Source organism: Nelumbo nucifera, chromosome 4 (assembly GCF_055504915.1).
Source record: "Nelumbo nucifera cultivar China Antique chromosome 4, China Antique-T2T, whole genome shotgun sequence".
Classification (NCBI taxonomy): Eukaryota; Viridiplantae; Streptophyta; class Magnoliopsida; order Proteales; family Nelumbonaceae; genus Nelumbo; species Nelumbo nucifera.
The window spans coordinates 21,902,898-21,930,853 of NC_142652.1; the positions used below are offsets into that span (position 1 = coordinate 21,902,898).

Consider the following 27,956-nt stretch of genomic DNA (forward strand, 5'->3'; position numbering starts at 1 on the left):
TTCTGGGTCAGCTCATAACTTAAACAGTTCAACTCCTCCCTAATAATTGTTGGCTAACTAACTTGACTCATTTGACTGTTAGAGTTCAACTCAGACTGATTTTGGGGAAGTATAGATAAAAGAAAATTTAGGGACAATGGTCAACGCTTTAATTCTAAAAGATTGGGCATTCACAGAGGTATTCCGCATTTGCAGTTGAGCACTAGCCGCCTGTTATCAAGTTCATTGCTTGAATGTTTACTGTATTATGTATATGTGTGCTGGAAATTTAATTTCACCTGCGTCATCTAAAAAAAAGAGCCCAACTGCAATTGTGTCGGATTTGATTATGACTATTTTAATTTTAGTTGTAATCCATATTGGATCATTGAAGACGATCAATAACTGTTCACACGCAATATCATCAAAATAAGTGACCAACGGTCATTATCATTTTCCAATGCGAAGGTAAAAGTTTATTCATCCTTTGCTCTGCACTTCATTTAGTTCACGCATCCCCCCCTCCCTCCAAAAGAAATCTTACTGCCCACACTCCACACGACGACATTTATTAATATGTTCTTATCAGCAAAGGCTTGAGGCTGAGGGTTCTTATCAGCAAATGGATACCCACTTCTGTTTCATTTTTTTTTTTTTTTGATGATGCTCCATGGTCCAATCATCCCCACACATAACTGCCCGAGTTTCATCTCTATATTGTCAATGGCCCGTGTGTCATCTATTTTATGTAACACTATCGGACCACCGATCGATCTCTACCCGATGAAAAATCTTGGTGGTCGGTAATTTGGATTAGATGCCGAGTAGCGAGCTGCCACCACTATGTGCAAGCAGCATGCTATATGTCCTGTCAAAAGCAAGTGTTTTTTAACCATGATGTCTGTGTTTGGATATTTCGCTGCAAATGGCAATAAAATTTGTGACTGAACTATTGTATAAATTAACTGAGATCTGGTCTCCTTAGTGGCCAAAAGAAATAAATTCAAATAATACATTGAAAGCAATTGCCAATATGATCATGAACCTTGCAAGAGAAGAGCCTCTTTTCAACTCTGTACTGTATTCTATTTTCTTCTTTTTGGGTGTTCGGCGAAAATTTTATATCACACATTAATTTCTTCTAGTCTACAGTTGACTGGTTTTTGCATGAACCACATCAAGAAGTTTGGTGTCTCCTGTTCTTTCATGCTAGAATTTAATCTCTTCCCTGTATTCATGGATGAAGCTTTGCGTTAATGATTCCGAATTAATCATAAAAGAAATTTTATGACTATCTTCATGCAATTAGGATCATCAGAACGCTCCACAGAAAGAGCAGTTGCAAAATATCCTGGCATTTGATATTAGTTTACTTTTCAGTACTCTTTCATAGGCTAAACATGAGAGGAAACTTCCTTCTGCAGTTGTTGTAGGCACTGTTTTACTGTGATACTTGCTTTCAACAAGGTTTCTCAAAGGCCAGCCACTTCATATCAGTTTCTTTTCCCAAACAACGCTTGCCACCTTTCACTAGGAGAAAAATTAACATATGTATCTTTGGTCTTTTGTCAACTTGAAGGGCCAAGAATTCACAAACTTGTTATGCACAGGTGCTTCTGTTGCAGTGGAATGTGGAGATGTAAGTCTGAAACCCCTGGCCAGTTTCCACAAGGAGGTGAAGACGGATGAACATGGGCGATTCAAAGTTCATCTACCATTATATTTGCAGTCAGTAAACACGTCAAGATCATTAAGCGGTGCTTTGTGAAGTTAATTAGCAGCAGCGAGCCGTTTTGTGCAGTGGCCTCCCTCCACAGCAACTTCATCATCTATTCATCTCAAGTCAAGAGAACACGGACTTACACATTTTCTCAGCTGGGTTTTTCACCTCTTCAAGCCTCTGAAACAGCCTGACCCGTGTAACCAAAAGCAACGCCTTGAAACCTCAAAGAACTCAATTCCATGAAGAACACCCTTCCTTTTCCAAATCTTCCATTGTTTCCACTGGTGAGTCAAGATCCAACAGTGCCAAATCTCTCAACTCCAAATCCAACATTGCCACTTCTACCTCCTCTTCCTCAACTTCCTCAGCTTCCACCATTGTCAACTAGATCCATACCACCTCTTCCTCAACTCCCCCAGCTTCCAACACTTTCGCCTCCTTTGCAGCCACGACTTCCGGGGGTACCAAGTTTACCACCTTTGCTGAAAGAACCAACTCGGACAAAAACTACTGAACGTTCAAACACAACTCCCATGTCAGACCAAAAAGACGAGCAGCCAAGTTGCGATAAAGCAACTTGCGATGAACTTCACTCCTGCGCTGAAGCTGCGATGAACCCACTCTTAGACATACGCGATAAACCTCACTCCAGCAAATGAGTTTGTTACCGTCCGTTAATCGGTTATGGATTCGATTTTGGTTGTTTCTTTGTAAATGCCACGTCAGCTCCTTGTAATATTTGCCTATATATATCTGAATATTTTAATTAAAAAAATAACTTTCTCTTCGTCAATTTTGCCTCTCTAGTTTTTACATGGTATCAGAGCGACATGCCCTCTCTCGGAAAAATCCGATTCTTGCGAAAATTTTGGATTCTTGTTTCTAATTTTCTTATGCTTCTTGCCTTACCTTTCTTCACTCCGGTCTCCTTCTTGTTTTGCCCTCTTTTGACATCAACGAGGATGGCCCTGAATAGGAGTGGAAACAACATATTCATCATAGCTAATCAGATATCTTCCGATGATCAAGATTCACCTTTCTACCTACATCCTTCTGATGGTATAGTGTTTGTTTTTTGTCTTTTTAATGGAGACAACTACATGACTTGGCGAAGAGCAATGACTAATGCTCTCAGCGCCAAGAACATGATTGGCTTCGTGAATGGAATGATTTAGAAGTTAGATCCGACGAATCAGGCAGAATTCCTTGCTTGGTCAAAATGCAATTCCATTGTGGTGTCACAGATCTTTAATGCGCTAACCAAAGATCTCCATGAGAGCGTTGCTGAAAACGCTCAAGAAATGTGGAAAGATTTGGAAGAAAGATTCTCACAAGGAAATGCTCCAAGGATCTTCCATCTCAAAAGAGAACTCATGCTACTCAGAAAAGAAAATCTCCTTGTCTCTTTTTATTTTTCAAAACTCAAAGGGATCTGGGATGAGTTATCAGCCTATATTACTGGACCATTGTGTACCTGTAGAAATGGGGCTTCAAGTAATCAATTGCCGATAATACCCTCTTTACTCTAGTCCAATCAGGTAGCGTTCTCGTGGTACTTGCATATGTTGGTGACTTGGTGATTGCTAGGAATGACCCAACCTATATTTATGCTCTTAAGGACTACCTATGGTAGTGTTTTCCAATCAAGGACCTCGACATTCTTCGATATTTTCTTGGCATCGAGATCTCTCGGTCCTCTTCTAGCATCTTTCTCAGTCAAAGGAAATATACCCTTGACATTCTTTAGGATGCAGGTATGCTAGGATGCAAACCTAGTATATTCCCCATTGCACAACAATTTCATTTGGGACCTGAATCTGGTGAGCCAATTGCTCAACCCAATCAGTACAAACGCCTTGTGGGACGTTCCTCTATCTCACCATTACGAGACCAGAACTCACTTATCCACTTCACATTCTAAGTCAATTTATGAGTGATCCTAGACAACAACATTTGGCCACTGCACTGCACGTCCTCCGATACCTGAAGGCTACACTTGAGCAATGTATATTTCTCCCGGTTGATTGTGATCTCCAATTATGAGCTTATTGTGACTCGGATTGGCAACCAGTCGGAAATCCATCACCGACTATCTGACAACTCTAGGACAATCTCCTTTGTCATGGAAGAGCAAGAAGCAAGCAACAATGGCCCACTCTTCTGTTGAAGCAGAGTATCGTGCGATGGCAGCCACTACTAGTGAACTATTATGGCTGAAGCAAATCTTCTCTGATCTTCGTCTTTTTCATCCACAACCGATGCAACTGTACTGTGACAAGGCAGCACTCCACATAGCTGCTAATCTAGTGTTCCATGAGCGCATCAAACACATCGAGATAGATTGCCACTTCATACGAGAACACCTTCAGTCCAAAGCTATAACTACTGCTCATCTACCTATGTCAGTTCAGCCTATAGATATCTTCACTAAAGCAGTTGGCCGAGATAGATTTGCATCTGTTACCCAAGTTGGACATTTTTAATCCTCATGCTCCAACTTGAAGGGGGTATTAGAGAAGAATACCCAGATGACCCAGATGACACAACTTGCGATGAACTTCACTCATGCGTTGAAGCTGCGATGAACTTCACTCCTTGGAACGAGTTTGTTACCGTCCGCTAATCGGTTACGGATTCAGTTTTGGTTGTTTTTTGTAATAATTGCCTATATATATCTGAATATTTTAATAAAGAAAAATAACTTTGTCGGGTTTTTTGCCGATTTTCACCCAACGAACATCCCTAATCTTTTGTGGTTTGAACATTACTTCACCAACTTCAGATAACGGAGGGAGCGTGGGGCTGGTGATGTCAAAGGGGATAGGCAGGGCTTAAGGAGACTAACATGAAAAACAGGGTGTAACTGGCACTCTGTGGGAAGGTCGAGACGATAGGCTGCACTCCCGATTCTCTCAACCACCTGAAATGGGCCAAAATAACGGGGAGACAGCTTCTGAGACGCTCTTTGAGCCAGAGACGCCTGTCTATATGGCTGAAGTTTCAAATAGATCCAATCTCCCATTGAGAATTCCAGCTCTCGATGCTTCTTGTCATAAGCAAGTTTCATACGTTGTTGGGCCGGCTGTAAGTGATACTTGAGGGTCTTAAGTATGTCGTCTCTCTCAGTGAGTTGAGCTTCAACTTCGGCTATTGAGGAGGTCCCTTTTTCGTATGGCATAATAGAAGGGGGATCACACCCGTAAAATACCTTGAAGGGAGTTGTCCCTGCCGAAACCTGAAATGTGGTATACCAGAATTCGGCCCATGGAAGCCATCTAGCCCACTGCTTGGGCTTATCTCCAACAAAACATCGCAAGTAGGTTAACTACTTCCAACTGTCCATCTATCTGTGGGTAGTAACTAGTTGTATGCAGCATTTGGACACCTAGGGCTGTGAAGTAGGCCTGCCAAAAGGTGCTCATGAAGAGAGGGTCCCAGACTGTCAAAATGGAGAGCGAGGTCCCATGGAACTTGGCCACCCCGTGTATGTAAGCCTGCGCTAAGGTGGAGGCTGAATAGGGTCTGGAAAGAGCAATGAAATGGGCATACTTGCTTAGTCAATCCACCACCACTAGCACCACCGACTTTCCTTGGGAGATGGGAAGTCCGGTTATGAGGTCCATGGTAACCTCTTCCCAGACTTTCTCAGGTATGGGTAGGGGTTGTAAGAGCCCAGCCGGGGATTGAGTGCTGTACTTCTATTGTTGACACGTGGCACACCTTGCCACAAAATCCTGTATCATTCGTTTCATGCCCCTCCAATGAAAAAGAATGGCAAGTCGTTTGTAAGTACAGAGAGCTCCGGAGTGCCCCCCTTGGGCTGAGTTGTGGAACAGATGTAATACCTGGACTGATTGATCCAAAACCACCATTCTTCCTTTGTAAAAAGGGGAACTCCTCCCTTCACACTGTATCCTGGAGTGGTAGCAGATCCATCCAGAATTTGGGCCCGTAACTGGGCCAGCTGCTGGTCATGTTGAGCTTCTTGCTGTAATTGGCCCAGCAATGAGTAGGTAGGATGTGATACTCCCATTACATGAAGATCCCCCATCCTGGAGAGGGCATCAGCTAAAGCATTTGAGGGACCCGGCTTGTATTCAATGTTGAAATCGAACCCCAACAGTTTGTAGGCCCACTTCTGCTGATCAGGGCCCAATACCCTTTGTTCTAGTAAATGTTTGATGCTGCGATGGTCAGTCCTAACCACGAACTTGCGGCCCAGGAGGTACGCCCTTCATTTCTGGATGGCGAGAGGCACGGCCATCAGTTCCTTCTCGTATGTAGATTTGCCTTGGGCTTGTGGGGTAAGGGCCTTGCTGTAGTAGGCCAGTGGCTTACCTTGCTGCATCAAGACCGCTCCAATTCCTTTCCCAGAGGCATCAGTCTCCACTACAAATTCTTGGTTGAAATCTGGGAGGCCCAATGTAGGAGGTGTGATGACTGCCTTCTTCAATAAATGGAAAGCTTCTTCAGCCTGTGGATCCCATTCAAAGGCGTGTTTCTTCAGCAATCTGGTGAGGGTACACTGCAAATGGTCCAAGTGAGCATTTGGGCTGTAAACTAGTATATCAACAAAAAATACTAGGATAAATATCCACAAATAAGCTCAGAAAATCTCATTCATGAGTCTCTGGAAGGTGGACGGGGCGTTGGTCAAACAAAAAGGCATAACTAAGAATTCGAAATGCCCATCTGAGGTTCGGAAAGCAGTCTTGTGAATATCTTCCGGGTATACACGGATCTGATGATAACCCGACCGCAAATCCAGTTTAGAGAAGTACTTGGCCTTACCCAATTCGTCAAAGAGTTCTTCAATAAAGGGTATAGGATACCGATCCTTTATCGTGATCTTGTTCAAAGCCCTGTAATCCACACAAAACCTCCAGCTGCCATGTTTCTTTTTTACCAAAATAACTGGGGACGAATATGGGCTGCTACTGGGCCGGATAAAGCCCTTGTCCAGCAACTTCTTCACCATCCTTTCCATTTTTGTCCTCTGATAATGTGGGTAACGGTAGGGCCTGACATTGGCGGGTGGAGCTCCGGGTTGGATGGGAATTTTGTGGTCATGGGCCCTAGGAGTCGGGAGGGTGTGGGGCTCCTCAAACACATCAGGGTAAGCCCGCAGCAATCTCTGAAGCTGCTGTAACTCACTTGGGCTGAGGTTAGTGGTTGCATTGGAGGGGATAGTTGTGGGCCCAAGAGGGCCCATGCTCATTAGTAATGGGGTAGCCGTGTACTGGCAATGTTTAAGAATGGCCTCCAGGTTCTCTTCAGTCATGGGCTGGTTTTTAATTGCCCGTCTTGGTCAAATTTCATGGTTAACTCGGCCTAGTTGCAAACTACAGGGCCCAACATTTGGAGCCACTGTACGCCCAGAACTACATCTGCCCCTGTGAACTCCAAGGGGTGTAGGCCCACTTGAAATGTATACCCCTGAACCTTGAGCCCCACTGATTTGCTCTTCCCTTCACAAGTAGTGCGCTGGCCATTGGCTACATTCACTGCGAAGCTCGGAATGTGTTCAACCATGAGACCCAACTGTCGGGTTAACTCGGGAGTTATGAAGTTTAGTGAACTCCCACTGTCTATCAGAACAGCTACTTGTCTCCCCAATATCTGGCCGTGGACTCGCATGGTCAGCGGGGTCTGATGCCCAGATAAGGCATGTAGGGAGATGACACAATATTCCACCTCTGGAACGACCTCCATCTGCTGAACTTCAATGTCTTCTGAACCCGGTTCAGATCCACCCTCTTCTTCAGCCTGAAGAAGATAAACTTGTTGGACCTTACATTTGTGGCCCTGGACAAATTTTTCGTCACAATTATAGCATAGCCCCTTCTCCCGTCTAGCATGCATTTTTGCCCATGTCAGCTTCCGGTAGGGTAAGGTTAAGGAACCGGTTTTCTTACCTGGTAGCAAGGGTTTCGGAATAGTGGTCACTAGAACAGTGGGTGTATGCAGAAATGGGCCTGGGTTCGGCTCATTCTTAGGATAGTGGTTCCTGGGTACTGGGCTCGGGCTTGCCTGAAACCCGGTGGGCTTCCCCATCTTCTTGAGGCGGTCCAACCTTTCCTCCTGGAGTTTTGCTAAGCCAACCACTGCTGTTAATGTAGCAGGCTGCATAGTATTCACCTCAATTCTGATATCCTCTCGCAGTCCTATGAAACAGCCCACTAGGGCGGCCTCTGGCCAGCCGTGCACTCTGATAGCCATCCGTTTAAATTCATTTTGGTATTCTCTTACAGTCCCGGTTTGTTTAACTCGCGAGAGAGATTCATTGTAATTCTCGTAACCAGAAGGTCCAAACCGTACTCGTAAAGCTTCAGTGAGATCTAACCAAGTAGTTTGTGGATGGGTCCATCGGTACCACTGGTACCACATAATGGCTTTGCCGTCCATATGAATGGCGGCAATGGAAACCCTTTGGTCTGCAGGGGTTTCATGGAATTCAAAATATCGCTCAGCACGGTAGATCCAGGGAACAGGGTCATCACCTAAGTAGATCGGAAAGTCGATCTTGGCGGCTTTGATGGGGATGGCTCCTTCCCGCCGGCTGCTTCTGTTGCTACTTGATACTTCGGCCTCCGATGCTTTTGATGCCGGTGAAAGACGTTCGAACTGTTCGACCAATGCGGAGAGGGTTCCCTTGATATCTCTGAGTTTACTGGAGGTTTGCCGCACTTCCTATTCAATACGATTCATCCTTTCTTCGGACGCTGTGGCTCTGGTAGCTGGCATTGTCGCTAGGCTTTAATACCAGTTGATAGAACCGAAACGGAACAGAGAGAACTGGAGCTGTTTCGAGGGAGATCACCCTCCTAAACTGAGAAGATAGGAGAAGAGAGGAGTAGAGGAGAGGTTGCTCTCAAGAGCTCATACAGGCATTTATCATGCAGCAAGTCCTCTGAATAATTAACAACCCACTCATTCCTCTTGACGTGGACGACGTGAATACACGAACCGCAGTGGAGACGTGGTGCGCGTGAACTCTGGAGAGGCCTGAGTTGGGCTTCGAGTGTAGTGGGCCTGGATCCTTCCTTCTGGGTCTGCTGCTACTCGGGTCTTAACATATGAGGTGCTCATCATGATGATGTGGCTGAATGAGATAATTATTAATTGTGTTAATAACCCATATAGGATCAGGTATTATCAAATATCTTCCTGCTCCTGACATCCCATACGAACCTAAAGCCTATTACTATCCTTTGTAGTAACTCTTCTTGCTCCCTTTAGAAGTACTTGGAGGCAAGGTCTCTTCCCATTTTTTAATATATGAAAGAATCAGATTGGACCTGCCATTAACCATGTTGAGATTCACATGTAAAGCTGTCCAAATAGATCTTGCAAATGGGCATGGTATGAAAAGATGTATTGATGTTTCAACATGTTGTTAACAAATCATACAAATGGTATGTTGTAAGAACTTGAGTTAGTCCTTTGTAGGGACCCTGTCCCATTATAGTTTCCACAAAAAGAGTTAAAATCTGAAAGGAACCTTACCTTCCAAATACACTTCCGTGGTACTCTTTGTAATGAAGTGGAGGGAAACTCAATTGTAAAACATAGATAGGCAGACTTAATTGTATACTGTGATTATGAAAATGCTTCCACAGCAACAGATCTTCATGAATGTTATTAAAAGAATGAACCTTCATTATCTCTTGTATTGTTTGTTGATCAAATAACCCATTGAGAATGTGCAAATTCTAGGTTCCATTAATGGAAAGAACATCCTTGACTTTGAGTGATTGAGCAATGTACTGGAAACAGTTTATTGAAAGAATCTATGGATCATTTATAAGATAGACCTTTTAACAATTTTTTATTTTCCATATAAAGCCATATTTCAGATGATGAGCTACTTCTATAAATTGTTCTACCATTTGGAGTCTCTTAATTTTGACTGTTAGTTAAAAATTGAATTGGAGCTCAAGTATTACCTATGCCCATAGGCAATTTGATTCATTTATGAAGTGCCAGACTTGTTTGCCCAACAAAGCCTTGTTCGTAGCAACCAATTTTCTGAATTTTGATCCCCCTTCTTTCTTTGTTTTGCACATTTTGTCCTAATGTAAGTATGATAATTATGTTTGTCTGTCACCCTTCCACCAGAACTGCTTTTGCATCGGTTCTAATCTATGAACTTTTTTAGGAATTAGAGTTGATGACATTGTATATACTAGTAAAGCTTGAGTTACTGCTTTTATCTTTGTGGTCCTACCAGCTTGGGATAGTTATGGTCAACTTTTGCTTCATTTTATCCACCAGGTCTTTAGGCTTCCCATTTCTTTTTTTCAATCCAAAATCTTGCACCCAAGTAACGATGATGGAAATCCATCTTCTTCATGCCTAGACATTGGATTAGCTGATGCAACCCTGCATGTTTGTTTTGCTAAAAAAGCAATCACTCATCAGCGAATAATAGATGGGTTATTTTAGGAGAAATTCTGGCAAGCTTTAATTCCCTCAAGGACTCGTCATTATGCATGAGGCTTGAAAAAGCTTTCATTGCTAATTTGAATAAATAGACAATAGGTGGCCCCCCCTGCCTTATCTCAGACTTAAAATAGATTACAGAAAACTCCATTCACCTTCAAAGAGGATGTAGGAATGGATATGCATTCTGCTACGATGTTACAGAATGAGAAGTTCCTTTAAGAAGGATATATCATAATCAATTAGACATATCTAGCTTGACGGCAATCCAGCCTTCCCCTTTCTTGCATCAAAGCATTACTAAAAATTTAGACTGGAATCAAAAGCACCAAAATCCATGGCCTTCCCAGAAAGGAATAAAAAAAAAGAGCAGCTTACGCCTGTCATCACCCCAAAATAAAGTAAAAGAAAAAAAGACGAGTACATCCGTCAAACAACCAACAATCTGACTACACGATTGATGCATATATCAAACTTTTGAGTCGATCTCATGGATTCATGGTATAATGGTTACATGCCTTTATGGAACAGTGACCAAACAAATGAAAATTTGAGACAATCCGGACACAAATTACAATCAGAAAACCACGGTACACCTCTCTTGATAGAGCACCAATGGACCATCCAATACTGCCTACCACCTAAAATACCGCATCTGCTTTGTCCTGAATGTTCGCTGCATGAGGTCCAGCGGTTCTACAATAATGTGTCCACAATGCTTGTACAAGTTAACATCAATTTCTTTCGCCCATGATACATAAAAAATAACAAAAATACGCTCTTGCTATACAGAAATAGTTTCTCCCCTAGGGTTAGAAAATCTAGCTAAAAATAACACAATGACTTCCATATGAGAAATCATGAAGCCGGGAGTGACAGATGCTCCCAGAACATTCTTCAGGCTATACCACTTTGACAGAGTGAACTCACTAAAATTTAATCCTGCAACTCATGCCTTACGCTGTCAGTAAAAGTTTCTCTTTCAAGCGAGAAATAAGCTTGAACTTCTCCTCTGCCTCAACCTGCTGGCGTATGTCAGTTCTTGATGCTCTATCTGGATGGAACCTTAGCAAGGCTTGTTTATAAGCCGCATGTACCTATTATGATGCTATAACTATTATCATTTTTTCAATAGATGCAATAATTACATGAATACAAAGATCTCAAGAGAAATTTCAGAAAGTAGCAGTAATTACATGAATACAAAGCAGACCGATTAGTTCATAAAGTGATGAATATCAGCAAGGTAATAGTGATAGTACTATGGGTTCATAAACTGATGAATATCATCTAAGGAGTAATTGATATCATAGCATTCATAACCATATTAACACTAAAGGTGCAAGTTGGTTACCCGATTTGAAGAATTTATATTGCATCAGGACTGGGTTTCCAGGCTGGGCCCATTCAAATTTGATCCCAACCCAAGCCCACCCAAGTTGCACCCCTAATTAACACCAAAAGAAACAATGCTGACACTGGATATTGCATGGCTACTTGTAAGTTCATAACATTCAAACATTATTCCCTTTAGCCCTCACGGGAACAGGATATATTAGTTTCCTGAATAAAATAAATAAGAATAGTACATTTCAACAAATGCTATGGATGTCATAAGAAACTTCATAAACATTAAAAGTTTAGAGGATTGCTAGTAAACAAGTTTATGCAACTCTTGGATGCCTGACCCTACAGATAAGGTGGCACCTGTGCTTAATTGTGTTTTTTAGCTTTTTTTTTCATGGGTCCACCATGTCTGTAGGGAAAGGTATTCGAAAGGTGCATAAACCCGTTTACTACTAAAATTCCTGAAAATTTTTATTATATTTTAGGAAAAGGTAGAAGGGCCATGATGCAATGTTGGTCCCAACTATCTGGGTATTGCGAGTGGTGGACTAGTTATGGACCAAATGTAGGCATTTTTTGTAAAAAGTGGGAATTCTGCCACTGGGATCACTGTGTTTTGCCTACAAAATATAGATAAAATTCAAACCTGTGACAATTTCTAAAATGATTGTCCCATAAACATGGCATGCTTTGTTAGATATGAATTCAAACACCAAAATGATACAAAACCTTGGTGAGCTTTACAAAAACCATGGGACATGTGCCTCTAAGCCACACTCCATGAAACATGATTGAAGAGAAGCACACTTTTATTTCAAGTATTTGATGAGGCAGATACTTCTTTTTAAAAGCATACAGAGAATATGCCTCAGGAGGAAGGCACTTTATGGGGTCATCTTGCATATTCTGTTGAGGGATAATTACTTACAGTTTTCCCTGTACTTTCTGAAATGAGTTGAAACCTCCCCATGCTTTTCAAAAATAGGCATAATCACCCTTATCTCATATTTTTCCTTTAGCATAAAGTTCCTTAGATATCCACCACATGAGTTAACTAAAATGGCATGACATGGGATCTCCAAATTTTCATGAATGCTTAAATGCTCAGCCATGGAAAACTTAGATGTTAATAGTAATGGTTACCCCTCCTCTTTCAGTTGTACAGATTCAACAGTTAGACCGTCCAGTGTAACCATACGACTATTTCAAATAAAAAAATATAGAAAGCAAAAAATTGAAAATCATTATAGATTATCTTTTAAAGCTATTTTACATCAAAATAAGTTTACAACAATAAATATTAGAGGGTATATAACATATTTAAACGTGTTAATGAGATAAGTTTCACCAAGTCAATATTTCTAAGAGCTGGACAAACCAAAAAATGACCATTTTGGTTGCTGGTTCCCATTTCTGGCAGTCCTACCATCCAGTCATAGATTCAATGATAAGGATAGCCCTATTTCTAGAAAGAAGGGAAAGTTTCAGTCTATTTCAAAAAGAAATAGAAACAGATAATATTACCAATAGGGAAAATGGGGAAAAAAAGATAAAGAAATTGAATAAGAAAATTCCTTCCTCAATCACTAAAACTGTAAAACAGTGGAAAATGGAGCATTTAGGGCTAAAGTTTCAGTCTATTTCAAAAAGAAATAGAAACAGATAATATTACCAATAGGGAAAATGGGGAAAAAAAGATAAAGAAATTGAATAAGAAAATTCCTTCCTCAATCACTAAAACTGTAAAACAGTGGAAAATGGAGCATTTAGGGCTATGGATCAACCAAGACAGATTTTTCATAAGTCATGCAGTTGGAAGATGACTGCCATTTTTTAATTTAGACAGATTCTCCTTGCAAGAAGAATCAAGATGCACTCCAAAAATTACTGTTCAAAAAGTATGATTAGAACATAAAAAATCTATGTCCCAGTTAACCACTTAGCTTTCTAGAACATAGATTAGCTGTTCAAAAAGTATGAATATTAGCCTACACGGGGTGAGAAGGTCGGCAAATGCATTGGCTGATTGTCTTGCCAAACAAGGGGTCAATAGGGAAAGTTTGTACTGGGCTGTTTTGTAATCTTTTCACTACTGTTGTCTCTGTAATTTTCTTTGAGAGGTTGCACCTCATGACTCTCCTTGGGATGCCTGTACTATCTATCATTTGATTAATAAATCACAATTCAATTATCAAAAAAACATAAATAATATATGTTCCTAATTCCTTCCCTCACACCCCCTCCCCCACTTTTGCGCAAAAATCATTCCATAGAGCTCCCCCTTTTCATTCAGGAAGAAAAAAAAAAAAAAAAACTGAATTTATACATATCCTATCCAACAAGGCATTAAAAAGTTTGTAGTTGGACGGGTTGGGCCGACTGATCCGCCTTGCGGTGTGCACCAGTGGTCTCGTCCCTTCTACCGGCGATTCATTCCTGGCCTTAATTGGCCGGGTCATGCCTCCGGTGCTGTTACTTTGAAGAAATTAGAGTGCTCAAAGCAAGCCTACACTCTGGATACATTAGCATGGGATAACATCATAGGATTTTGGTCCTATTACGTTGACCTTTGGGATCAGAGTAATGATCGACAAGGATAGTTGGGGGCATTCGTATTTCATAGTCAAAGGTGAAATTCTTGGATTTATGAAAGGAGAACTACTGCAAAAGCATTTGCCAATGATGTTTTCATTAATCAAGAATGAAAATTAGGGGCTCGAAGATGATCAGATACCATCCTAGTCTCAACCATAAACGATGCCGACCAAGGATCGGCGGGTGTTGCTTTTAGGACTCCACTGGCACCTTATGAGAAATCAAATTCTTTGGGTTCCAGGGGGAGTATGGTCACAAGGCTGAAACTTAAAGGAATTGACGGAAGGGCACCACTAGGAGTGGAGCCTACGGCTTAATTTGACTCAACACAAGGAAACTTACCAGGTCTAGACATAGTAAGGATTGACAAACTGAGAGCTCTTTCTTGATTCTATGGGTGGTGGTGCATGGTTGTTCTTGGTGGAGCAATTTGTCTAGTTAATTCCATTAACGAACAAGACCTCAGCTTGCTAACTAGCTATGCAGAGGCACCCTCAGTGACCAGCTTCTTAGAGGGACTATGGCCATTTAGGCCACGGAAGTTTGATGCAATAACAAGTTTGTGATGCCCTTAGATGTTTTGGGCCGCACGTGCACTACATTGATGTATTCAACGAGTCTATAGCCTTGGCCAACAGGCCCGGGTAATATTTGAAAATTTCATCATGATGGGATAAATCATTGCAATTGTTGGTTTCAACAAGGAATTCCTAGTAAGTGTGAGTCATCAACTCGCATTGACTACATCCCTACCCTTTGTACACACTTCACTCCTACCAATTGAATGGTTCAGTGAAGTGTTCGGATCGCGACAAAGTGGGTGGTTCGCCGCTCGCGACATCGCGAGAAGTCCACTGAACCTTATCATTTAGAGGAAGGAGAAGTCGTAACAAGGTTTTCGTAGGTGAACCTGCGGAAGGATCATGTGATGCCCGCAAGGGCCCTCGAGGGGTGTTCTTGGGGTATGACCTCCATGGCCATCTTTCGCTTGCTAGGATTGCTCGACACCTTGTCTTGGGGCCTCCGAGCTAACAACCAACTCTAGGCGCACATGGCGCCAAAGAATCTCCACGGAAGGGTGCACAATCCCAACATTGTTGGGTGTTTGCCTCTGTATCCAAAAATGACTCTCAGAAATGGATATCTCGACTCTAGCATCGATGAAGAATGTAGTGAAATGCGATACTTGGTGTGAATTGTAGAATCCCGTGAACCATCAAGTCTTTGAACGTGGAATAGGGGGAGTCTTAAGGGACGAAAGAGGGATTGTGATGGCTATGTTTTCTAGCCCAATTGGAATAGGGGACTCATTGAGGGCTGAGATTTTACCAGCTCTATAAGGGATTCAAAGGGCTGACTTGAACATAAACAAGCTGATCTTAGGAGACACTGAAACTGTAGTGAATTGTTTAAAAGAAGAAAATTCAAGACTATGGAGCTATGACAATGAAAAGAGGAAATACAACTAGCTAACAAAAGATATGGAAGTTTGATGCACTTGGATAAAGAGAAGTGCAAACTCCTCTGCATATGGGTTAGCTAGACAAGGGGTGAATAGGAGCTCTGCTTTTTGGGCTCAACTGTAATTTTTTCTGTATTTTTAGCTTTAGTGGCATTTGTAAGAAGTTACTTTAACTCCAACTGAATGTTTTTTATCACTTAATCAATTAATGAAATCTCTGCAATTGAATGCAAGTTGCGCCCGAGGCCCTTGGGCCAACGGCACGCCTGCTTGGGCATCATGCATCGTTGCCCCTCCCTCCCTCGCCCCATCGAGTGTTGGAGAGTTGGTGCAGATGTTGGCCTCTAGTGTCGTTTTGGTGCGGCTGGCCCAAATGATGGTCCCCAACAACAAAGTGCCACGGTGGTTGGTGGTTCGATCTTAGGTGGTGGAACGTTGGATGTCGTGCACACTGTGTTGTCATTGGAGTGTCGAGTGTGTGACTCGATGAGGGATCCATTGTTGACAGAGCCTACCTTGCGACCCTAGGTCAGGCGGGGCCACCTGCTGAATTTAAGCGTATTAATAAGCGAAGGAAAAGAAACTAACATGGATTCCCCTAGTAACAATGAGCAAATCGGGACCAGCCCAACTTGAGAATCAAGCAGCCTCCGTCGACCAAATTGTAGTCTGTAGAAGAGTCCTCAGCGAAAGATTGGGCCCAAGTCCCCTGGAAGGGGGCGCCAGAGAGGGTGAGAGCCCCGTCATGCCCAGACCCTATTGCACCATGAGGCGCTATCGATGAGTCAGGTTATGGGGAATGCAGCCCCAATTGGGTGGTAAACTCCGTCCAAGGCTAAATACTAGCGAGAGACTGATAGCGAACAAATATTGCAAGGGAAGATGAAAAGGACTTTGAAAAGAGTCAAAGGGTGCTTGAAATTGTCGGGAGGTAAGCAGATGGGGGCCAGTGATGCTTCCTGATCAGATACGGAATGGCGAGAGTCGGTCCGCCACTCGGCTCGAGGAGCGGACCGATGCAAATTGCGACGGCACCCTAAGCCCGGGCTGTCGCGTTATGCCATGGAGACGTCGTCACAATAATGGAAGGTAGCATGCGCCCTTGGGCATGCCTTGGCACTTGCATGCCCCAGGCATTGGCCTATGAGTTCCCCATTCTGCCAATCTTGAAACACAGACCAAGGAGTCTGACATGCGTGCAAGTCAACGGGTGAGTAAACCCATAAGGCGCAAGGAAGCTAACTAGCGGGACCCCCTTGTGGGTTGCACCGCCAACCGACTTAGTTCTTCTGAGAAGGGTTCAAGTGAGAGCATACTTGTTGGGACCCGAAAGATGGTGAACTATGTCTGAGTGGGGTGAAGCTAGAGGAAATTCTAGTGGAGGCCCGCAACGATACTGACGTGCAAATCGTTCGTCTGACTTGGGTTAGGGGTGAAAGACTAACCGAACCGTCTAGTAGTTGGTTCCCTCCAAAGTTTCCCTCAGGATAGTTGGAGCCCGGGTGCAAGTTGTATCATGTAAAGCCAATGATTAGAGGCATCGGGGGCGCAACACCCTCGACCTATTCTCAAACTTTAAATAGGTAGGATGGTGTGGCTGCTCTATTGAGTCGTGCCATAGAATCGAGAGCTCCAAGTGGGCCATTTTTGGTAAGTAGAACTGACAATGTGAGATGAACCGAAAGTTGGGTTATGGTGCCCAACTGTGCGCTAACCTAGAACCCACAAAGGGTGTCTAGTGTGCCGTGTAAGGGGAACAAGTCATGCTCTAGCCAACCCCAATTGCCATTTTCCACCCATAAATATATTACATTGTGTAAGGGGAACAAGTCTGAAACCCTCTTAATTAAACTTCAAAGTCATGTGAAGCTGTTATAACCTACATGTATCTAATAAAATTGGTAAATGAAATTCAACAACCATTGCAGTAGTGAGAAGAACTTGGGTCTTTTATAAGTTCATGGAATTTGGTGCATTTTTGAAGGTACCAATTGAGGACATGGAGGAAGAAAATTTAACTTTCCTAATGGAGGTGGAGAGAAGAACTCTGGAAGGTAAGAAGGGCAGGAAAACTATTCAGGCTTGCATGGGGGTTAAATGATAATACGGGAGCAGCAGTAAAAGATGGTAAGGGGAACAGGAGGAGGACTGCCCCTTGAAGAAGTCGTTTTCTCTTATCTTAAGACAAAAGTTGGGAGTCAGCCATGAAGATAGTCTCCTGGAATATATGGGGCCTGAATTCAGGTCGCAAAAGAATGGTAACAAGCTCCTTTGTAAAAAACTGGAAGGCAGCTTTTCTTTGTTTGCAAGAAACTAAAATGGAACTTATGGAAGGTCACCTTATCAGAGGTATTTGGGGCAATATTAGTTGTAACTGGGTTTCTCTACCAACTGTAGGCATTCCAGGGGGTTTGGTAGTCATCTGGGATACAGATCTGATTGAAGTGAAAGGCACAGAAGTGGGGCAGTTCTCCATCTCTCTATGGTGTTACTTATTAGAGGATGGCTGGGAATTCACTCTCCCCTCTGTTTATGGCCCTGATAATGGTTTGAGGGAAAGCTTCTGGACAGAGCTTGATGGAGTTAGAGAAAGATGGGAACATTCCTGGATTATAGGAGGTAATTTTAACACTGTATGTTTTGCCCATGAGAAGAAAGAGGGTGTGGTGACTTATGGAAGTGTGCGTCACCACACCCAGACACCCTCTTTCTCACTTCTGATAAATGGAACTTCTTGTGGGAAAGTTTTGAAGTGGGGAATGAGAGGGTGGAAGTAGCTCTTCTACAGTATGCTAATGATACACTCCTGTTTTGTGAACAAAAGTGAGCTGGTACCTACGGGGGAGGTGCAGGAACTCTCCCAATGGGCTGAGGAGTGGGGATGTAAGGTGGGAAAGTTACATCAAAAATACCTAGGAATGCCTTTGGGTGCAAGGTGCAACTCCAAATCTATTTGGGAGCCAATTGTTGAAAGAGTTGAGAAAAAACTTGCCTCTTGGACATTTTATCAAAAAACAAAAAAAACTTGCCTCTTGGAAATCAAAATACCTATCCTATGGAGGCAAAATTACTTTGGTGAAAAGTGTGCTATCCTCCCTTCCTCTGTATTTACTCTCAATGTACTCAATACCAACAGGAATGGCCAACATCCTAGAAAAGAAGATGAGAGATTTCCTTTGGAGACGTTGGAAAGAAGAGAAGAAGTTTCATCCAGTCAACTGCAACTAAGTCTGTAAACCAAAAACCCAGGGTGGTTTAGGAGTGAGAAGAGTAAAGGATTTCAATACTGCCCTCATGGGAAAATAGTTTTGGTGTTTTGGAGAAAATCAAGGTCTTTAGAGAGTGATCCTTTCCAGGTATGGTGACAGAAATCTAGGGTGGGACCAGGAACTGCTAAACAGTCCTATGGATGCTCAGTCTGGAAAGGAATTGAAACGGCTTATGGTGCTTTTGCAAAAGGGGTGAAGTTTAAGATTGGAGATGGGCTGAGGCCTGAGGGTGGAGTTCTGGAATGATGTATGGTGCAGTGAAAGACCACTGGCAGAAGCTTTTCCTAACCTCTTTGAAGTGGCAGTGGACAAGGAATCCAAAGTAGCCGACTATATGCAGCTGAAAGATGGAAATGTGATGTAGCTTCCTCAGTTTAGAAGAAATTTAAATGATTGGGAGGCGGATGCAATGATGGAAATGATGAACTTTCTTTATAACACAGAAGTAGAAATTGGAAGGGCCAACTATAGTGTTTGGCAATGGGATAAGACAGGAAAATTCACAGTCAAATCTTTTCACAATGCTTTAACCAGTAGAGAAGAGCAGTTAGTTCCCGCCAAAATCATTTGGTGCAAAAATGTTCTCTCAAAAATTGCTTTGTCTGGACTACTTAACCAAAATCCTAACCAGGGATAATCTCCTGTGGAAGGGCATGCTTTTGGACTTTTGTGTTCTCTGTGAAGATCACTCAGAATCTGTGGACCATCTGCTGTTACATTGTCATTACTCTTCTGAGATTTGGTCCAGAGTAACTAAACTTTTTGAGGTGCAAAGCTGTAGTCCAGGATCAGTAGTGGAGTTCTTAAAAGGCTGGAGAGTGGAGGGTCTAAGCAAAAGAAGAAAACTCATCTGGAACATAGTTCTAGCAGTGGTATTTTGGTGCTTATTGCAGGATAGAAATGCAAGAATCTTCAAAAATGAGAGTAGTTCTTCAGATTCTATTTTTCAGAAAATTCTGGGGAAAATGCATTCCTGGCTTATGGGCTATTTGTGCTTCAACAATACAAGTCTCAGCTCCCTTTTTGTATATGAATCTTTTTGTAAAGCAGGGTGGGTGTATAGTGCTGCCAGGGCAGTTTTTTTATCAGTCTCTGTGTACATCATCTTGTTGTACAAGTTTTGTTCTGCTTAATATAATTCTTACTTAACCTTGTCTCAAAAAAAAAAAAAAAGAAAAACATTGCAGTAGAAGATAGAACTTGTGTAATCAGCCAAACAATTTTATTGCTCTAAAGTCCAAATAATTCCATTATCAACTTTGTTAATTCTATTTCCCCTTCCCCTTCAACTTCTGGTCAAGTAACATATGTCATATATAAATATGACCCGTTTCTTGCTACTCTGTGGTAAACTGAAAGAAATCAATAGGCTTTGTGAAACCCACTTACATCTTGCCTACATATTTATCCATGTATTAGGAAATGTGTACTCGTGAGTCTTGCACACACTTTGAAGAGGTTACTTTAGGCAAATGAAGTGCCTTGAATTACTCCTTCATAGGAAATAAAATATTCCAATGCTTTAACATCTTAACAGAAACTAGTGAAGGGCATCCATGTCAGTAATGTTGCATTACAGCATTTAAATTGTCAAAATGCCCATAAAATGGCATAGATAGGGCGAGATACCTCAAAGCATTACTGTATCAAAACATCAAATAGTGATTCACAAACAAAAAACTTCTTTGATGAATAATAGAATGCTCATTTTTCCTAATAAATCTACATTTTGATTGAATTTTTGAGACATTATGACAGAGAACCTTGCTAAGATACACTAGAACATTTTGGTCCATGAGATGTTTGAGTGACTTAAGAGGCATATCAGGTTATTTACTTATGTAGCAGTTTATTATGGCTAAAATTTCAAGTAATAATGTGAAGCACATGTAACTCACCTCGTGTGACAAGGGAAACAGACCACCTCCAACCTGGATGCCTAAGCCACGGAGCAGTGAAGCCATATCAGTATATCGCCCTTCCAATTTCTCAAGTTCCCTTCTTACTTCAACACGAAGTTGCTCTTTCAGATTTATAGTTTCCTCATCCTGAATTAGCATCATTGAACATACAAAGAAGGGAAAGCAATTAAAAAACAAACAAAATCTTGGAAACATGCAAGAACTACATCCTATAATCCTAATAAAAATTTGAAGAAATTTTGATAGCTTAAAATTCAAGAAAAGAAGTGCATAGGGTACACCACAGAGAAGGTAAAGAAAAGATGGCCTTAACCAAGGAAATTGAGGAAAAAGAACTGAAACCAACCTTCTTTTGTGTTTCTCGCATTTCTTCTACCCTTTGCTTTTGCCTTCTCTCCATGTCCAATAAGCGCATAGTTTCAGCCCTTTTTCTCTTTCGTAACCGCTGTGCTTCTTCTGCCTGCAGAAGAATAGTTTATATTTAAGATATCATTTTCTGCACCACTTACAATTGATCTAAGATGCTGGAGAGCAAATAATCAAATAAAAGTCTGACAGATTGCAGTGGAACAACATGGATACTTACAATGATGCAGTTAAAAGTTAAACCACAAACTTTTTTCAATCAATAAACACATCAATTGGTTTCAGTCAAAGCAAGAAAACAATTCCAAATTTTGATTGTATTACAAATGTTGAATGTCAAATCATCTCCAGCAACCTTGTATGGCATAGTTATATTTGAAGAAATCAAAACATCTACTCAAATGAAAGGTAAAAAAAGGTTGAGAACTTGAGATGAATCTAAATTTTGAACTCTAATGACCTTTTTTTTACTTTGAATTTCCCTGCCTTGTTAAATATTTTTGGCATTTAACAATCAAAAAGAGCAACTTAAACCAACCCACCACATAGCTATCTACAATGCAGCCTCACATATTATATTATTAGCATATATTTGTTTTTCAAAAAGGCCAACCAGACATAGTTGGGTTGAAGCTTATTAAGTTCTCTTTGTGTCTTCATGAAAGATAATATTTTCCATGAGTTATTAAAATGAGCAGTAATCACGACTGATAAAAAACTGAACAGTAATCATGTGGCAAAGCCCAGGCAAATTTTATTCCATATTCATTGGTGATCATGTTTATGTTCTCCTGGGTTTGAAGAGTTTGTACTGAGCAGCTTAACAGGACAGTGTCAGCATCTGATTGTACTCCAATTCTCAAATGCGTAAAAATTGGATTCTGGACAATCACTGTAAGCTTATTTCCGATGCTCAAAGGTTAAACTTGAAATGCAATGGTAGAGTTGTACGTATTTGAATTGCACTTAACCCCATAACGAAATAACTTCAGCAAATTTAATGTACTTAGTGTCAGTATCACAATAATGGGATTAAAGGATGGATTCCCATCCTTAGGTTACAAGGGACATAGATACTAAGAGTGAGTTAGGCTACTGGATAAATCAAGTATGCTTCTAACATAGCATCTAAAGCCAGTATTAATGTAGAAAAATATATTGAAATAGAAAAGTTGTACTGGTAGAAATGAATTGGTTTCTTCTATTACATAATGTACTTCTAGAAGTAGCAGAATTTTAATGATTCAATGTATACCACACATTCAGCCTATCGGTCAATATTTTGGCCAACTTACCCTCAAGAGTGGTGGATGAAAATCATGTCAGATGGGTGGAGTTGGTTGGAGGACAGAGGAACAGATGCAAGTCTTATCTTTGATTGTATGATGTGGTGGGGTGCACAGCATTTGCTGTATTTTCTCTTTACTCATTGTATTGTTGTTGGCTCTTGTCTTCTCTTTACTCATTGTATAGTTGTTGATCAAAAAGATTTTTTTAAAAAGGTCCATTTATCATTTTGTATGACCAATCCAAATATATGAACTAAAACATAAAATACCATATAAATTTTTAGCAACCATGGAATTTCACCACATCAAATATGAAAGTAGAAGAATATGCCAAAATCTATAAATATTTCCATGAAACTAATGGTAAATCAGAAAAGTTTAAGTATGCCAAACCTGAACTTTTAGTTCCCGTTGTCTGGACGCCCATTCTTCTTCTGCAGCATGCTTGTACTCATCAGTTTCCTTTAACTTCTCTCTTTTACCAATTATATAATTCTGAACATCCAGTGTACCATCCCCATCCTGCATATGCAATGGAGGATTTCTCTCATCATGTGGTTGATTCCCATCCATGCGATTATCCTGCTTTTCATTTTGCCGAGTTTTGCACATTGATGTTTCCTCAACAAAAGCTTTACCTTTGTCCTGACAATTAGCTTTGTCATGATTGACTTCTAACTCATCATTCATTTGAGAGTTACAGGAAAACATCCCAAAAGTTGGTCCACCATTATCCACAGAAAAAGCTAAATCATGATCAAGCCCTGCTCCACAACATGGCTGTACTTTGCAGAAACATTGTTCTCCTGAAACTGGTTCCTCCTCAAAGCTAGCCCTTTGGTTTTTTGTATCATTTGATGACTGATTGTACGAAGGAGATTGTTCATCAAACTTGTCATCTTTCTCCCAACAAACAACAGTTTCATTATCAACCTGTTCGAAATGCTGGATGTTCTGAAAATAAGCCTTTTTGTCCTGGACGCTAACATTCCTGTGGATAAAGTCTGCCTGATCCACTGATTGGGTGTTGAACCAACAGGGTTCCTTGGCAATACTTGCTTCTCCATCCTGAGGACAAGCTCTTACATGGCCAAATCTTCTGCCCTGAAAGCCATCCTCTCTCTGAGAAAATTGTTTTTCCTTGTCTAGCATTCTATCCAGATCATCAACAAGCTTTTTCCCAGTGGGTTTGCAAGAAGTCCCTTCAGTAACACCATTAGTAACTGAGGTAGAAATCTTGACTCTTTCATCATAACCATTGCTTGAACTAGAATGAACTGGTGATTGTGCAGGATGGTTAGCCTTGTTTTCTACTCCAACATTCTTTTGACTGTCAGTATGAGATCCAGAAGAACTAGCCTGATCTTGTGTACCAAATTTTCCATGTTGAACACCCTCCATGCCTTTTTTCTTTAGAGAAGCTTTTTCCCACTGTTCACGTATATTTCCAAAAGAATCCTCCATAAGTTCACAGTCAGAATTGTCACTTTCAGAACAGCTCTCAGAAACAGAATTTTGAGTAAAGCAATTTCTGGGGACGGTTTTTCCAGAGTATGTCCTCTTGCATTTTGATAATTTCACAGGGAACTTTCTTTCCCAAATGAACTGACACTCATCACCATCTGATTCATCAGAATTATGCAACTGGTTAGAAGCATGACGAGACATCTTGCTTGAGGTGGCATCACTATCCCCATCACCACAACCTTCAACACCATTTCTAGGACTACCATCATTGCAGATTTCGTCATCATCAATGCTAATAACACTGCTAGATGGGATACTTTTGTCTTTCCCAGATATCAAGGTACCCCGAGGTGAAGGTTGAGAAGACTCTGGAACATCAAGGATAATAATATTAGCAGTATCGACATCAATGAAGACGACTGAATCATTTCTGTCTTTCTCTTTGCATCTTTCTAGGGTTCTCCTGCCAGACTGAGTTCTTGGTTGAGATTGACCCCTAGACATTCTTCTTTCCTCTTGTTTACTTCTGGAGGCTAAGAAAATACATAAAAGAGCGGAATTTTGCAGGCAAACATCAGTTGATAAATATTATTATTCACTGCTACTGCCATCTCTCAAGCAATTATAATCTGGAACGTCTTGGGACTTGACATATTAAATCTTGCTACTCTGGTTCTTTCTTTTTCCTTTGCCCCACTTGTATTTAACTGCCATCAGTGTTTGGGCAAATCAAATGCAGTAAATAGTTAAGGATCCTGACACGGTATGAGAACAAAAATTGAAACAATAAAAGAATAGAACTGTATGTCAAATTAATGGGAAAAGGGAAAATACAAGTAGACACAATGAAAGCAGAAAACAAGAGCCTTTGGTAAAATAAATTTAGTGAAGATGAATACTTCCTCTCATTTTAGAGAAAAACTTGGATCAGAAATGATTAAGAAAAAGATTCTATCAGTGCTGAAAGTATGGCCTTGCTCCAGAATCTACCACTAATCTTTACTATGGACTATGATTAGACATGTGAAAGCCTGGCCTCCAAGTCAGTACCTCATTTAGAGGAATTTCGAAGGTCAACCAATTTCCTAGCAGAAAGTTTGGCCAGGTGAGGGATCTCTAGAAGGCTTTAAATTAGGATTTGATACTCCAAGTTATTGGTTATATTGGGCTTTATGCATCAGTCTTGACACAGGAGATATAGTGAGGGATTTATCCTTTATATTAATTATTTATCATGGTTCTGCCCTTTATCTTTTGGTCAAGATTGTATGATTATGGTTATTATCTTCTCCGTTTTGATCCTTGATAAAAACCTATTTCTCAGCATAAAGATACAAAGCATTGGTCGCAAAGAGTATTAGAAAGGCAATTTTAAGAGATGTGTTGGGATACACTTTGGAAACACATGGATACATCAAAAAAGAATAAAGCTAAGGCTTAAATGAGTATAAATAGGTATAAACACATGAAAAAACATATTTTAATATTTTGTTGAAGTGTGTGCACTTAGGAAACATTGGGAAATGGTAAAAGAACTAAAACAAGAATATATACCTTAGGAAGCCAATATAAATAACATTAATACTTAAAAAATAATAATTTTCACAAAGGTGGCTTAAAAGTTAAAACTTAAAAGTCATGTTATGTTGACAAATTGCAATATAGAATAGTGGTTAGAATTCTTGCTTTTCACATGAACGACCCAAGTTCAATCCTTCATAAACAGCACATAATAGCATACAATTTTATAAGGAGGTAAATAGGAGTTTATTTGAATTAAAAAAATTAAATATAGGAGTTAATTATGGGAATTGAGTGGAGTTAATATCTGGAGAGCTAATGTGAGTATTGGCCAGAGTATCAGCTAGTCTGTTAAGTATCAAGGTTTGTATTAGTTGATGCTCAGCGAACAAAGACTGATAAAGTGGGTATATTGGCTGATACAATAGATACAGGTTAAATGGCACCAAAATTGGGTCATTTCATCCATGCCACATGCCCATAACGCAAATATATTAAACAGGCTGATTGGATCAATGCTTTAGACCGTGGTCAGCAGTCAAAAGAAAAAAAAAAAAAAACACTCATAAAGGAATCCAACCTTTAATTCCAAATCAATGTTTTGAAAATCGTAATCGTATTGTAAATCATAGAGAAAATTGAATCTTCGTATCGTAAATCATAAGATTATTTCTATTTTATACAAACTTGTCAAAAAAATTAAATATAGATATATTAAAAGGCTAAATATATAGGAAAGTGATTTAACCCTACTTTTCATCTATATCTACCATATATGTACTTAAAACAATAGAACTTACCAATTACACAATAGAAGTCTAAGATGATATAATCAAGTTTGAATTGAAATCAAACAAATCTATGTACAATGGCCCTTTAAGTTACATATGATAGAAAATAAACTCAACTTCTAGTCTTGAAGAATGTAAATAAGTCATTATCTAGTAAGGGCTTTAAATTAAAAGTCTCCCATGGAAAAACTAAACATAAACAAAGTAGAGAACTAATTCTTAATTGAATTTATTTGAATTGCAGTGAATCGTAAAAACCGTAACATTTAAAAACCAAATCGTAGGATTTAAACAAAAATCGTAAGATTTTTGCAGAAAAGGATTCAGATATAATATTCGAATCGAAGCCCTTGGGATTCATGATTCAAATCGTGAATCGTATCATAAATCGTAAGATTTTGACAACATTGTTTCAAATAACCACATTACTTTAGAATATTTGTGTTTAACAAAACTCACAAGAAATCAAACTTAGAAACATGAACCAAATCATATTTCCAAGAAATATCCTTGTTGTCATATATATTCATGTTGCTTTGCCTTCACATATGTATAGCAGCATGGACCATGGAGTAGGAAACTGTCGCTCAAAAAGGTTGTATACTTAATGTTTTTTGCTCATATAGCAGTTGTTTTTTGTTTTAAATAAAAAAACCATACACATTGGCGAACACTCCCTTAAAAATTAGCTATAACCCCCTATCTGCATGAACCATTTCATGATGTTTTTTTGTCTTTAAGTGCCCAATTTCATATATCTTTATCTACTTATAATATTTTTACCCCAAATGAGTATGAAAAAGGGCATCATATGTGCTCCAAAAAAAAAACTTTATAAACCTTAAATAAAGCCTAAAACATATAAAAGGTAACATCCCAGAACTTATTTAGTAGCGGGCAGGGGAAGAAGGAAAAAAAAAAAAAAAAAAAACCCATATTTCCAAATTATAGACAAAACAACAGCATACAAGCAAGGAAAGACAAAATTGAATTGAAATTAAACGAAATTCGAGCACCACATAACATCATCAACAAATATACCCGGAGAAGCCGGGAAAAAGAACACCATTATGTCTGTTTCATGCTTATCTTAAAACCCCAAACATGACCAGGAAAAAAGAGATTCACTCCCCCAGAAGGTAGCCCAGGTTTCAAAACCAAAGTCCCCCAGCCGCCACCTCTCCAACAATCCAATTCAAGCTAAGGGCAAAAGTTATTCATACAACCACTTCTTTGAATAGAATAAACAAACCCTAAATAGAAGAAAAGTTTCCAAATCAAAAAGAAATATAAAGAACGAAACCGCATAAAATTTGGAGAATTTAGGTCTAATGGAATAAGATTAGAACAGTTCTTCCTATCGATCGAAAACGTCAGTAGGAAACATGAAACAAATCAATTCCACGAAAACGGATCGAAAGGACTTACTTATTCAGAGAAACGTTCACCTTTCAAGCCTTTGTTCGTTGGTGCCTCTTCTTCTGCTTAACCAGAAGGTCCAGAAGACCCAAAAAGGAAAGACAAAGAGTAGGAGAGAAATTAAATGGAGTTGTCTAGCGAAAATGAAATTCCGAGTCTGCGAGAGGCGAGAACCCAAAGGCCAAGTGCTACGAAACGCGTCTGTACGGAGAACTAACGAAAGGCGTACTGCGCACGGTAGTATAGACTACCTAACGGCCGAGGGCTCGTGTCAAGGTTCAGCTCCAATTTTATTTCTTTGTTTAGGATCGGAAGTTTTCCTTGTTTTATTTGTTTTTTATGATAAGAAAATTACAAAAATCAC

The 27,956-nt window shown here is 40.3% G+C and overlaps 1 protein-coding gene and 3 pseudogenes across 3 annotated transcripts; 3 read left to right on the forward strand and 1 right to left on the reverse strand.

Annotated features, from left to right (window-relative positions):
- The first annotated feature begins 136 nt into the window (after positions 1-136).
- Positions 137-2,406, forward strand: LOC148792075 (uncharacterized; annotated as a pseudogene).
- Positions 2,407-10,569: 8,163 nt separating this feature from the next.
- Positions 10,570-27,860, reverse strand: LOC104597876 (Chaperone DnaJ-domain superfamily protein). 3 transcript variants are annotated; one of them, XM_088904041.1, is made up of 5 exons: positions 27,602-27,860; positions 22,788-24,568; positions 21,086-21,199; positions 20,716-20,865; positions 10,570-11,241 (listed from the first exon to the last, which is right to left on the reverse strand). In XM_088904041.1, exons 2-5 carry the CDS (start codon positions 24,363-24,365, stop codon positions 11,101-11,103), a joined length of 1,983 nt encoding a protein of 660 aa, XP_088760167.1. In that variant the 5' UTR covers positions 24,366-24,568; positions 27,602-27,860; the 3' UTR covers positions 10,570-11,100. The 3 variants fall into 3 exon arrangements, with proteins under 3 accessions (XP_088760167.1, XP_088760169.1, XP_010257939.1); XM_088904043.1 differs by having other exon boundaries at positions 27,622-27,852; XM_010259637.3 differs by having other exon boundaries at positions 22,788-24,616; positions 27,602-27,742.
- LOC148792076 (18S ribosomal RNA) lies at positions 13,815-15,013 on the forward strand (annotated as a pseudogene).
- On the forward strand, positions 15,212-15,343 carry LOC148792077 (5.8S ribosomal RNA; annotated as a pseudogene).
- Positions 27,861-27,956: the final 96 nt, after the last annotated feature.

Coding starts and splice junctions, on each gene's coding strand:
- LOC104597876 (XM_088904041.1), bottom strand. CDS start 24,365: ATGTCTAGGGGTCAATCTCAACCAAGAACTCAGTCTGGCAGGAGAACC. Junction 21,200..22,787: donor AACGGGAACTAAAAGTTCAG/GTTTGGCATACT, acceptor ATTCTTCTGCAG/GCAGAAGAAGCACAGCGGTT. Junction 20,866..21,085: donor TGCGAGAAACACAAAAGAAG/GTTGGTTTCAGT, acceptor ATGCTAATTCAG/GATGAGGAAACTATAAATCT.